The sequence below is a fragment of the Perca fluviatilis genome, chromosome 8 (genome assembly GCF_010015445.1).
Source record: "Perca fluviatilis chromosome 8, GENO_Pfluv_1.0, whole genome shotgun sequence".
Lineage (NCBI taxonomy): Eukaryota > Metazoa > Chordata > Actinopteri > Perciformes > Percidae > Perca > Perca fluviatilis.
Genome location: NC_053119.1, coordinates 4,499,823 through 4,513,630, shown reverse-complemented (window position 1 = coordinate 4,513,630; position 13,808 = coordinate 4,499,823). Strand labels below are relative to the sequence as shown.

Sequence of the window (13,808 nt, the reverse complement as noted above, 5' to 3'; positions counted from 1 at the left end):
ACTAAATACAAAAAAAACAATAGATTTTTCTTTGTTTTAACCATCCAGGGTGAAACCGGATGTCCATTTTTGTTTTCATTAAGAACTTCATGTTTCCTTTCAAACTTTTAAGGCAGAAAACTTTCAGCGTTTGGTAATTTCTTTCCGAAATATAGGGTCCAGGTTGAAAAAAACGGTAGTTACCCTTTAAGTACGTCAAGTACATTACGTACACAGCGACGTAAGTTAAGCCAACGCATGTAATTTACAATTTACAACAAAGTTCCAATCCAATCCACCTTTATTTATAAAGCACTTTAAAAACAACATGGTTGACCAAAGTGCTGAACACAATCTAAAATAAGTAATAACATATAGTAGTGGCACAATAGAACAATAAAATAGCAATACAAAAAAATTCAAAAAAGAAAAACAACCTCAAAAATCATCCCTCAAACTGAGTTAAAAGCCAAAGAAAATAAATGAGTTTTAAGAGGAGATTTAAAAAACGGGAATATACTCGGTCAATCTGATGTGCAAAGGTAGTTAATTTTAGAGTCTCGGAGCTGCCACCGCAAACGCACGATCACCCTGGTTTTACGTTTGGTCTTACAGATGACCAGTAGTGCCTGGTCCGCCGACCGGAGCAAACGAGAGGGGGTATAGGGTACAATCAAGTTGGACAAATACTTGGTGGCCAAATCATGCAGACATTTAAAAACAAATAAAAGAATTTTAAAATCTGTGCAAAAATGCACAGGAAGCCAGTGGAGAGATTGGAGGATAGGTGTAATATGATCAAATTTTCGAGTTCCAGTTAAAAGACGAGCAGCTGCATTTTGAACCAATTGTAATCGTGCCATATTTGATTTGCTAATGCCAGTGTAGAGTGCATTGCAATAATCTAAACGAGTAGTAATAAAGGCATGAATTAAAATTTCAAAATCATGTCGCGATAGAACCGGTTTCACTTTAGCCAGTTGCCTAAGCTGGAAAAAGCTGGTCTTCACCACTGCACCAATCTGAGCATCGAGTTTTAAACGACCATCCAACTTGACTCCCAGGTTTGTAACCACAGGGCTAATATCTCTAGTTAACCAACCCAAGTCAACAGGTGTCATAGCTGCTGAGTCACTAGGAGCAAATAACACAAGCTCAGTCTTGCTCTCATTAAAATACAAAAAATGTATTGACATCCAAGCTTTCACTTCAGTCAGACACTCCAAGAGAGCTTTTGACTGTCCTATTGGTACATAAATTTGGCAGTCATCAGCATAAAAATAAAACGAAACATTATGACTTCTAAGGATTGACGCAAGAGGCAAGAGATACAACGAAAAAAGTAGCGGCCCAAGGACAGACCCTTGAGGAACTCCACACGACAGGGGAGCCGTAGAGGACACATCATCACCAACCTGGACTGAAAAACTTCTGCCCTCCAAATAGGACATAATCCAGGTTAAGGCCAACCCCTTAATGCCCACACAGCTCTCCAATCGGGACAATAAAATATGGTGATCGACTGTATCGAATGCAGCCGTGAGATCCAGTAACAGCAGATCAACAATATCACCAGAGTCTGAAGCCATAAAAATGTCATTAAAAACCCTCAACAGAGCTCATTGTGGCTCAGCTCAGGTGCATTGTAGCTAAAGTTAACTTTAATAGTTAATAGCATACACTTTCGTGTGTATGCACACCGTTTTGAGATTTAGCGTGCCCCGTGCAGAGCTGAATTTGAAAATAAATACATTTTAAGTAACTTAAAGGCAACTATGAGGGAGATATGTAGAGTTTAGGAGAGCAAACTGCAATCAAAGATCACACAAAAAAAGTAAATTGATAAGAGGAAAAAAGGTTACTCACCGTCTGTAGATCTTCATGCGATGCGATGAACAACTGGTGAAAATATTTGTCAAGAAGAGATGATGTGCAGGAAGGAAAAATCATCCAGCGGGAAAAGAGAAGGAGGGAGCGCAAGGCTCTCTGCCGACATCTGGTGGTTCATCATGAACACACCACTCAGTTTTTTTTTATTTGCTGTTGTGCCCAAAGAAATATTCATCAGTTTAAATGAAAGTTTAAGTGACTTCTCAACCTAAAAAAACAGCTTCTACAGATTTGGAATTAGTCTCTACTTCTATCTAAGACTAAAAAGGGACAGTTCAGATGTTGTTGAATGAGCTACTTCTCCATAGTCAGTGTATGAGCTGCAGTAGATGGCGGATGACGCATTTTAGACACCTAAAAACATCTATATCAGTTTAAGTGTGCGCTATATTTAGATTATTTTTACAGCTTTACCTTGCTGTCAGACAGCCCTTTACGACTAGCCTCGTGAGAGCGTCCTGATCTGGCGAGCTCCAGTTTTCCACTCGCAGATCAGTCTGGCATCTTGAGATGGAGAAAATTTGGAGCCGTTTGCCAAACGACCGACCAATCAGCGTTGGTTTTGAGGCGGGTTTAGGTGTGACGCAACAAGAAGCGTCTATCACCAATATAGGTGGTGATAGACAGATGGTTTATCCAATCAGCTAACCAGTATTTTCAGCCCTAATTCTGTTAGCCGCTCGCTAATGCTTTTTTCTGTTGGATCCTTCTTTTGGAATATGGACCAGGAACCTGAAATGGTGCCTTTTATTCCTAAATTCTCGTTACACAAACGGCAAATATCCTTTACCGACATGTTGCTTGCTTGCTGAGCTAACGAGCTATGCTTCGTTGATCTGATTTGTTGATTTGGCCCAGTTGGTGATAGACAGATGGTTTATCCAATCAGCTAACCAGGATTTTCTTAAAATTCAATAAAAAGATATTTGGAACCACATTAAAACCAAAATGTTTTAAACCTAAATCAGATCAGATTCTGTTCACTTTACCTCAAACACAAACTACTTTTTGATTTGGTTTAATAATAAACCAACAGTGAAAGACAGTGTAAGAGAAAATCTGAATTATCCTAACCCTAACCCTGACCCTTTAGCTTAGGGTTAGTAGGGATAATATCACAAACTAACTAACCGACAGAGGCAGCGGTAGAGCAGCAACTCCCGTGTTCTGCGAGGTAAAATTACTGTCTTTGAATAAGGAGTCTGGTGGCTTTGAAGAGAGCAGAGATAACTGCTTCAGTTCCCCGTCGTAAAGGGCTGTCTGACAGCAAAGGTAAAGCTCTGAAAATATTCTAAATCTAGCGCAGACTTAAACTGATACTGATGTTTTTGACTGGAGAAGTAGCTCATACAACCACACTTCAAAACATCCGAACTATCCCTTTACGTGTGAAGGGAATCTCAGGTTCCAATCAACGCCAACATCGATCTGGTTTAGTAGAAGGAAACGAACATATGTTAACCCTTCGTTAGTCAAACTTCCAAACAACGTCTGGAAAGAAACTGCAGTGTGACAGAATTGCCTCATTCCAAAAAACAATTTAATGGCAGCAGTTTTTTTTTCAATTCCATGAAAAAAGGTGAGATGTAATAAAGAGTTGAAGTAGAAGCCCCACACGAAGTAAAAGTCTTTAGGAAGTCTCGAACATCTTCTTCCTGTCGGCTTTGTCCTCGATGTTTACCCTAGTCGCCAGTTCCCGCAGCATCCAACACACCGAAAGCTAAGCCGCACATGTTCAACCCAGTTGCCCCACCGCCCTCGGTCACCCGAATGGCCGCCCTATCGCACAGCCCAATGGTCCCACCCCGCCACAGCCCGCGCCCACGGCCGGTCGCACCACGCCCCAGGTCCCACAGCCCAATGGTCCCACGGCGTCCATGTTCACCCCTCATGGTCCCACAGCCCATGCGTCCCATACAGCCCTATGGTCCTACCAGCCCAATGGTCCCACAGCCCAATGTTCCCACAGCCCTATGGTCCTACAGCCCAATGGTCCCACAGCCCAATGGTCCCACAGCCCAATGGTCCCACAGCTCTATGTTCCCACAGACCAATGGTCCCACAGCCCTATGTTCCCACAGCCCAATGGTCCCACAGCCCAATGGTCCCACAGCTCTATGTTCCCACAGACCAATGGTCCCACAGCTCTATGTTCCCACAGCCCAATGGTCCCACTGCCCTATGTTCCCACAGCCCTATGGTTTGGGTCATTTCTTTCTGAAATATCATTTTCTTTTGGGTGGCCCAACGATAATCTTTTACCTCCAACGTCTTCAATTCTGAACTCCCCACCAAACTTTATTTCAACTTTTACTCAGTGAAAAACATCAATGTGGCAACCACGTCTCCTAAAAAATTACATTCCAATTCTCAGTACTTATGAAGTGTAATATATAAGAGTATATAACAAGGAATATTTATAGTTATGTTTGCAAGAAAGAATATTGTTAGTTACACTATTCTTATTTTTATATCATGTGGTTGTCTTGTCTGAAAACATCTCATCATGTTTTATGTTTTGTGTGGATGTTCTATATCAGCTAATGGGGATCCTTATCAAATCAAAATCAAATCAAAAATACTCTAATCGCAATAACGTTTCAAGGGAAACTTATTACGCATCCTCATACCAGCTACAGGCGCACGTTGTCGAACGGTCCGCAGTTTTGAACCCTGGGTTAACGTTGTGAATTGAAACAAAAGTGCTTGGTTAGGTTTAGAAAAAGGCCGCCAAGATGTCAGCGTGTCTCACCTCCTCTTTGACTTCCTTCTTGACCTGCTTCAGGTTGGACCTCAGGTCCATGGTCACCTTGTGTTTTCCTCCCAACAGAGCCTGCAGCATGGTGTCAGCAGACATGCGCACTTTCTTCAGGGCGGGTTTCTTCACTCCGGCCAGCTCCACCACCTTCAGCTTCAGATCTTCAATCTGGAGGCGGAAAAACATCACGACGTGTTGGTGCATACTTTTACTTAAAGGGTAACTTCGTGTGTTTTCAACTTGGACCCTTACTTTCCTATGTTTTTGCGTCTGGTGACTAATGTGAACAATCTCTGACATTGGTCCAGTATTACACAAGATCGCTGCTGTCGGCAGCGGCAAAACAAGCTGCAATGTAAAGTTAACGGGCAATTGCGCCTTTTCAATTTCCGTCCACTAAAAGTGCTGTTTTTTTGCCACTTTTTTGACAAGCTCAGCTTGTGATACTGTATCTGAAGTCTCTTTTATATAGACCTTAGTGGTCCCCTAATACTGTATCTGAAGTCTCTTTTATATAGACCTTAGTGGTCCCCTAATACTGTATCTGAAGTCTCTTTTATATAGACCTTAGTGGTCCCCTAATACTGTATCTGAAGTCTCTTTTATATAGACCTTAGTGGTCCCCTAATACTGTATCTGAAGTCTCTTTTATATAGACCTTAGTGGTCCCCTAATACTGTATCTGAAGTCTCTTTTATATAGACCTTAGTGGTCCCCTAATACTGTATCTGAAGTCTCTTTTATCCTTGGAAAGGGACTCATGAAACCTGGTACTTTTCACATGAAAGTAAAAGTAACCGAGACACATCTTTACCTCTTTGTCTGACTTTGTCACTTTGGCCTCTGCGTCGTATCTTTCCTCATCGATCTTGTCGAGGGCCTGGTGCAGCTTTTTGCAGATTTCCTGTTGATGCGAAAAGAGAACAAAATCAGCTCCTCACAGCCTCCGTTCGTTCTTCACACGTTCCAGACATTTGGGGCTCAGACCAGACCTGGAGGGTCCCATTTACGGCAGCTATGCACTGTTTTTCATGATATTTGATAATAGAATGCTTTAAAATCTGTTAATCATTTGGGAAAAAAAACATGATAGTTGACAGCGATTCTTGGCGTGCGTCATGGTGTATGTCAATGAGCAGGGCCTCGCCTGGAAGGGTTAGGGTTAGGGTTATGGTTTGGGTTAAAACACAGCGGCCCGGGATGGCCGCTGCGAGGGGCACGGGCACAAGGGGACCACTGGTGTGAATAAAATACTTAAAAACCTCCTTAAAATGCTGGGTTCGGTTATATAAAAGCTGTTTAAAAGAAGGCCGAATATTAAAAGCAGCTTAACAGAACCACTGGACAGGACTGACAGCGGAAGATTAAACTTTAAATAAAAGGTCTCGTCCACACCTGCCCTGGTCTTTCTCCTAGAGACATTACAAAATAAATAATTAAAATAAGTAAAATATAAATATATATATATATATATAGAGCTATTTAAATAATTAGCCCGGTATCGCAATACAAAAGAAATCCCAATATTAAAGACATATTATTTAACCTCATAAATTAAAATAAAAACATTTAAATTGTCTAAAATACTGTCTGAATTACTTGCCCTTGAGGTTAAAAAATATACACATACCATTAAAACTGTGTAAATTAAGGTCAGGGTTAGGGTTAGGGTTAGGTGCCTTGAAGTCAACGGTCGCAGCGCTGCCTTGAAGTCGACGTTGGGGGCTTAAAACACCATCGAGGGAAACGCTGTAGTAGTGCAAATGCGCGGCGTAAACGTAGCAAAAGACATTTGTTTTCGAGTGGAGATGAAGCCTGATCTTGAAACCTATTTTCGTTACACTATGCTGGAGTAGAGTTCACAGTAACAGAACTTTTGCTCTGTTGATTTGCCGGTCCAGTCAGATAGAGACCGAAGGGAAATGACACAAAGTTAAAGTGATGGTTCAGAGGATAATTTACATACTTATTCACCTGGGTCTAACATTTTGTTTAGAGTAGCGTTATCAGCTGAATAGCTTAGTGTAGGGGCGTAATGGACCGTTTGTATCTTGGTTACCCCACTAATAATGCCCGAAATGATACCAAACCTATACAAGTAGTACAAAATAGGTTTTGTCTTAAAACAATGGTTGAAGTTTGTAGTACACCAGAAGTTTATGAACTCGTGCTCTCTTGGCTCTCTTCTGCTGCTGCTGCTACCTGCAGTTAGACGAGGCTTAGGGGCCGTCTACAAATTACTACACGCAAAGAGAATACAACAAAAATATTTATTAATTTAATGATTAAATAAGGTAATGTCTCCAAACTTACCTCAATTATTACTTGTCTCCTGCTAGTTATACTACAGCACTTACTTTTAAAAATTTTTTTAATTAATAAATATTTTTGTTGCATCTCTTTTCGGTGTTGTAATTTATAGACGGCCCTAAGCACTCGTCTTACAGCAGCAACAACAACAGCAGAGAGCAGAAGCCAGCAGGCAAGTGTTATTTACATAAACTTCTGGTGTACTTACAAACTTTCCAATCCATCGTTTTATGAGAGCATAACCTCTTTGTATCATTTCGGGCATTATTAGTGGGGTAACTTACAAGATACAAACGTGGGTCCATTAGCCCCTGCACTAAGCTATTCAGCTGATAACGCTACTCTACGCTAACTCCCCCAATGTTAGACCCAGGTGAAAAAAGCTTCTGGGGGGGTGTTTGGCTCGAGGTCATGGTGCAAAGGACCCTAGGGTGAATTACTCCGAATCATCACTTTAAAGTTATTTTAAAAACCCTCAAAGATTTCGGGGCTTTTGAGAAAACATTCAGGGCCGGAGCCCCAGAAGCTGCTGTAGGCTACCTCTCCCAAACCGCTTCTACTCTTTAGGACTCAAAGCAAAGTTTTTAAGTGTGTTTCAGTTGGGGTTTTTTGTACCATCAGAGCCGCCTGGTCTCCGCTCAGGTCAGGGTTGGGGCAATGCTCTGCCAAGTACGCTGCTTTGGCGGCCTCTGTCTCCTTAGTCTCCTCCTCAATCCAGGAAGCAGCGATCTGCAGGATCAAACTCTGCAGGACAGGGACACAGACAAGTATTACAGTTATTATTATTATTATTACAGTTATCACAGGGGAAAAAAAGGGGACAGAATACCTCCACAGAACTGCCCTGACAAGCAGTAGGGAAACTACTATAACGAGACGATAACCACGACACTTTTTTGTCTCTTTGTAGATGCTTTGTTTCTCTTTGTAGCCATTTGGTGTCTCTACAGCTTTTGTGAATATAGGAGAAATTACAAATAGACAAAGTGTAGAAAAATGAATGTTTTTCCCTGCTGCCAGGGACGGACTGGGGCCAAAAATCTTAGCTTATGTGATATTTTTGACTGTGTTTTGGGCCAGCCCAGTGTCAGTTGAAAAAACAATGGGCCGCCGATCTAGACTTACCACTTTCATGGGCCAGTTCATGAGCTGGACAAAAAATTTAAAATAAAAGGTCCCATGACATGGTGCTCTTTGGATGTTTTTAAGTTCCCCTAATACTGTATCTGAAGTCTCTTTTATATAGACCTTAGTGGTCCCCTAATACTGTATCTGAAGTCTTTTATATAGGTCTTAGTGGTCCCCTAATACTGTATCTGAAGTCTATTTTATATAGACCTTAGTGGTCCCCTAATACTGTATCTGAAGTCTCTTTTATATAGACCTTAGTGGTCCCCTAATACTGTATCTGAAGTCTTTTATATAGGCCTTAGTGGTCTCCTAATACTGTATCTGAAGTCTCTTTTATATAGACCTTGGTGGTCCCCTAATACTGTATCTGAAGTCTCTTTTATATAGGCCTTAGTGGTCCCCTAATACTGTATCTGAAGTCTCTTTTATATAGACCTTAGTAGTCCCCTAATACTGTATCTGAAGTCTCTTTTAGACTCTGTTAAAGAAGAGTTTCTGCCCTTAAAGTCGCCTCTGTGTCCGCCTGAACCTCTTTTATATTCTAGTAATTCTGTTAAATCTTACCTTGAGATGATGCCTGCGGCTCGATGTCATCTTCTTTCCCCTTTAATTAAATAAAACAGCAAAGATATTAATAACAACAGTCTGGTATTATCACAGAAAACGGTCCAACGAACATTAATACATCAACAATGCACCGTTAACACATTAAACTCATACTCACTCAGACATCTTGGCTTCTTTTTAGTTTCAGACTCTGTGAACAATCAGAAACATGAAGAAGACAGAAAATATGAAACAAGTCAAACGATTCCTGTTCCTGGTAGTTCATTGTGTTGAAATATTTAACCCTCTCCGTTTTCAAAAAGATTCTATATCAGATATTTGGGTTTCTTTCAACCAAGTTTTTTCTGAAATTGCCAAAACATTTAGGGCCCTATTTTAACGATTCTAAGCGCACGGTGTGAAGCGCCTGGTGCAGGTGTGTTTAGGGCGTGTCCAAATCCACTTTTGCTGGCGTTTGACGGCAGTAATAAAGGGTCTGTGTGCCGGGCGCCTGGTCCTAAAGGGTTGTCCTTAGTGTCTTCATTAATCAGAGGTGTGTTTTGGGCGTAACATGCAATCAACCAATCAGAGATCATCTCCCATTCCCTTTAAAAGCCAGGCGTGTTTGGACCTTGGAGCATTGCTGTTATGATGGAGGATTTGCCAGTCCTTCCAGAAAAATGCGGATTTGTTTTGTGCTTGTTGCGGGGCAAAAATCCTTGATTATGCGGCACGTTTTCGTAAAAAATGCGATGGAATATGCTCTGTATGATATTTATGCAATTTTATGCGATGAAATTACGGGAACTTGCAAAAACTGTGGTTTGATGAAAAAGAGAAAAAACAACACCCTGCTTTTCGATGATGTTCACGTCGCGTAATGACATCACTTAATAACGTTCCCATGGCAACAGGGGAAAACGGCTGCTCTTGTGTGAAGTAAACGCAACATTTTTCAACTTTCTGCTAAGATATATTACGGGACTTTTGTGCAACGAAAATGCGGGGATTATGAAATCATGTAAGCGCGGAAATCAGCAATTTATGCAGCGAAAGTGCGGCATATTTGAAAAAATGCGCATAAATATGCGGACTTTGGCTGATTATGCTTTGAATTATGCGATCGCATAATCGCGTTTTTCTGGAGCGACTGGTTTGCTAAGCAGGAAGGCCCACGGGTGCACAGATGGGTGCAGTCACATTTGCTATTTATACGACGCGGGCGCTGGACGGGAAATTGACAACTGCGTCTGCTTGTGAATATAGTTTGAGAATTTGGTTTTGTGTTTACACTTTTGAGAAAACGGGTGAGGCATCTTGGCAATCATAACTAAGGAATCTGCCAGTCAGCGTTAACTGTCGTTTCAGAGTTTGTCAAAACTGTGGTCTGCGGGCCACCCGAGGGGCCCCCCGGGGGCTCCGAGCTAATCCTGGCTCATGTTCAAAAGGTCAACATTGACATGTATGAGGATTGATCTACAGGCGGTAACATAGACACATAGCTCGTCTGACACGCAGAGAGGGAGGGAGGGAGGGAGGGAGGGAGGGAGGGAGAGGGAGAGAGGGAGGTAGAGAGAGGGAGAGAGAGAGACAGGGAGAGAGAGAGAGGGGGGAGACAGGGAGAGACAGAGGGAGAGGGAGAGAGGGAGGTAGAGAGAGGGAGAGAGACAGAGAGAGGGAGAGAGAGAGACAGGGAGAGAGAGAGAGGGGGGAGACAGCGAGAGAGAGAGGGAGGGAGGGAGATGGAAAGAGAGAGAGGAAGGGAGAGGGAGAGGAAGAAATAGAGAGAGAAAGAGAGAGAGAGAAAGAGAGAGAGAGAAAGAGAGAGAGAGAGAGGGAGGAGAGAGAGGGAGGGAGAGGGAGAGAGAGAGAGAGAGAGGGAGAGAGAGAGAGAGAGAGAGAGAGGGAGACAGGAGAGAGAGGAGAGAGAGAGAGAGAGAGAGAGAGAGAGGCAGAGGGAGAGAGAGAGAGAGAGAGGAGACAGGGAGAGAGAGAGAGAGGAGAGAGAGAGAGAGGCAGAGGAGAGAGAGAGAGAGAGGAGAGAGAGAGAGAGAGAGAAAGAGGAAGGGAGAGAGAGAGAGGAGAGAGAGAGACAGGAGAGAGAGAGAGGAGAGTGAGAGAGAGAGAGAGGAGAGAGAGAGAGAGAGAGAGGAGAGAGAGAGAGAGAGGAGAGAGGAGAGGAGAGAGAGAGAGAGAGAGAGAGAAGAGACAGCAGAGAGAGAGAGAGCACAGGAGAGACAGAGACAGGGGGAGAGACAGGAGAGAGGAAAGAGAGAGAGGGAGAGAGAGAGAGAGAGAGAGGTCACAAGAGAGAGAGAGAGAGAGAGACACACAAACCCAAACAGAGGAGAGAGACACAGACGCAGGACGAGAGAGAGAGAGAGGAGAGAAAGAATGGAGGAACACGGGACCAGGGAGCGGACAGGGAGGCGGAGGGAGGAGGTGGAGCGGAACTGGAGTGGAGCGGAGGAGCGGAGGAGCGGAGCGGAGTGGAATGGAGGAGTGAGGGGTGGAGACACAGCATAATGGAACAGGAGGGAGAGGAGTGGTACATGTGAGAGAGAGGAGGGAAGAAGGAACAGAGGATAGGAGCACAGCTGTAAACCGAGACGGGTTATTTTTCACCAAAACGTCACGGATAAGGAACTGGAGAGCAGAAGAGAGAGAAAGAATGGAGAGAATGAATGAAAGGAAGCAGAAGGGTGAAATAGAAGATAAACAAACCGAGGGAGAGCACGCCGTGGACTCTTTCAGGAAGCGCAAGCTGGAGAGAGAGAGAGAGATAGGGAGAGAGAGGAGAGAGAGAGAGAGAGAGAAAGAGGGGGGGGTGGAGGAATGAAGGAAAGGAAGTTCCATCAAACTGCTTTAGATGTTAAGTTGCCCAAACATTTTGAACTAGATTTGGTAAAAAAAGGTTTTCATTGACCTCTACTTCAAAACTACTGTTTTGGGGAGGAAGAAAAAAATATTTCCCATTAAAAATTTAAACATTTTCTTTAAACTCTTAAATTAGTTCAACAATTTAAAAAAAAAAAAAAATTTTAAAAAAAAAAAATTAAACTTAACTTTAAAAAAAAATTAAAAAAAAAAAAAAAAATTTAAAATTTTAAATTTAATTTTAATTTTAATTTTTATTTTAAATTTAAATTTAATTTTTAATTTTAATTTCTTAAATCTTTAAAAACCCTTTAAAAAAAAAATTTTATTTCAATTTTTAATTCAAATTTTAAATTTTAAATAAATTTAAATTTTAAATTTTTTAATTTTTTAATTTAATTTTATTTTAATTTTTAATTTTAATTTTTAATTTTTATTTTTATTTTTATTTTTATTTTTATTTTAATTTTATTTTTTATTTTTAAATTTTAAATCTTTAAATTTAATTTTTTATTTTTTATTTTTTATTTTTATTATTTTTATTTTTTTTATTTTTTTATTTTAATTACATTTTTTTTTTACTCGTAATATTTTTATCATTATTGCAATTACAACAGTTGTCTTGTCAGCAGTCAAACTGCCTCGTTAAATCTGTACATGCCGACGGAGATTATTTAAAGTTGTTCAGTTGTCAGTGTGAAAGGAAGCAAAGATTACTGGCGTAATCACTTGGCTAGCTGTAAACCGATATTGGGCTATTTTTCACTTAAAAAGGTTATTGGATGCCAATGATTGGAAGTTGTGAAAGTTGGAAGGGGCCAAAGAACGCTGCCGGTAGATGCAATAATATAGTGAAGAACAAGAAAAAAGAAAACATTATAAGAAATACAGAAGACCGCGACTCTGAGAAAATATGGAATGAACATGGCCTGGAGAACACACCTCCTGGCACAACTGCGGGAGCTATAAAGGAAGGAACGCTTATTTTTGTATGCAGCACATATTTTTTACATTTATTTTAAGAAGTATTTTTTGGCTTGTTTAATATATTTTTTACATTTGCTTTTTGAATAAACATCTTAGAAGAAGAACTCCCCTGAGAAATTTATGAAATTCCTACATTTAGGCCGGACACATCATCACTTCCAACTTCCAGCTTAAAAACTGGAAAAAACGTTTGATTTTTTTGGCGTGTTTTAATATATTTTTTTACATTTATTTTGTGAACGTAATAAAAGATCTGCACTCATAAAACAATGCTACAGAGCTAAAAAGGATTAACAAAAATTAGAAAAACAAACTACTGCAACCTAGTGGTCCTAAAGACGAAGAACAAACAAATATGCAAAGAAATTATAATAAAACACCCACATAACAGCTTTTTGCAAATATTTCTTGTATACCATGACAAAAACAGCAATAAACCCCCTAACACACTCGCGCCTGCTCCCCCCCACTGGCTTTTTTCTTGAATAATGAAACGCAAATAGCTCGCCCAAACACCCCCCACAATAACCTGGAATAGGCGCCCTAACTTCTAATATATGAACAGAAAATAAGATAACTTCCTCCAAACCTCACCCTTCTGTTGGAATAGAAAGAAAAATAAGATAACTTCCTCCAAACCGTGCTATTAGACTTATTAATGATAGGGCCTGTGAGCGCACCCTCCACACGCACCCAGCAACTAATCCCCACAAAGTTAAAGAGTTTCTCACCTACGAACGTGTTGGCGAAGAGGAGGGTGGTGGGAGAGACGCGACAGGGCAGTGAGGGAGTCACACAGGCGAAAAAGTGAAATCTGTGGGGGTATATATGTGCTTGGATGGGGGTTTGGAAGCTCCTCTATATGGCCATGAGGAAGGGCCTGAAATACCTTCATTCTTTGACCGCTCGCCTCGTATATCCCATAAATCCCACGCTCCGTCAGGCTGCAGCCCCCCCCCCTCCCCTGCCGCGGGACAGGAAGACATCTGGAAACAAGGCGTGAAAATAAAAGCCTTCAACTTTTCAAGTTTTTTCTTTTATTGAGTGTTAGTCAATCAGGACAGAACTGAGGGCATTGTTGTGGTATAATAATATGTATAAAGTCCCATACATGCACTTGGAATAAAAAATAAGTAATAATAGTAAAAAAAGAACAAAAATAAATTAAAAAGAGAATGAGTCCAGCAACCACAGTGGCACATCTCTTATCATTACTATATACTATATATAGGGTTCAGAATAGAGCTGCACGTTTAGCCCTTTGTTGTACGACGAGGGCTAATGTTAACAAAATGCACAGCAAACTATACTGGTTACCGGTTGATGAGAG

At 41.1% G+C, this 13,808-nt stretch overlaps 1 protein-coding gene across 2 annotated transcripts; it reads right to left on the bottom strand.

Moving 5' to 3' along the window:
• Positions 1-3,391: 3,391 nt before the first annotated feature.
• LOC120564264 (troponin I, fast skeletal muscle-like) lies at positions 3,392-13,366 on the bottom strand. Of its 2 annotated transcripts, XM_039809125.1 has the most exons (8): positions 13,210-13,279; positions 8,793-8,825; positions 8,633-8,672; positions 7,553-7,681; positions 5,442-5,531; positions 4,609-4,795; positions 4,132-4,141; positions 3,392-3,551 (listed from the first exon to the last, which is right to left on the bottom strand). In XM_039809125.1, exons 2-8 carry the CDS (start codon positions 8,798-8,800, stop codon positions 3,500-3,502), a joined length of 516 nt encoding a protein of 171 aa, XP_039665059.1. In that variant the 5' UTR covers positions 8,801-8,825; positions 13,210-13,279; the 3' UTR covers positions 3,392-3,499. The 2 variants fall into 2 exon arrangements, with proteins under 2 accessions (XP_039665059.1, XP_039665058.1); XM_039809124.1 differs by lacking the exons at positions 3,392-3,551; positions 4,132-4,141 and having other exon boundaries at positions 4,571-4,795; positions 8,793-8,836; positions 13,210-13,366.
• Between the last annotated feature and the right edge of the window lie 442 nt (positions 13,367-13,808).

Excerpts from the sequence above, each read along its gene's own strand:
- LOC120564264 (XM_039809125.1), bottom strand. Across the intron at positions 7,682-8,632 it reads GCCGCAGGCATCATCTCAAG|AGTTTGATCCTGCAGATCGC; the intron begins GTAAGATTTAAC and ends CCTGTCCTGCAG. Across the intron at positions 4,796-5,441 it reads TGACAAAGTCAGACAAAGAG|ATTGAAGATCTGAAGCTGAA; the intron begins GTAAAGATGTGT and ends TTCCGCCTCCAG.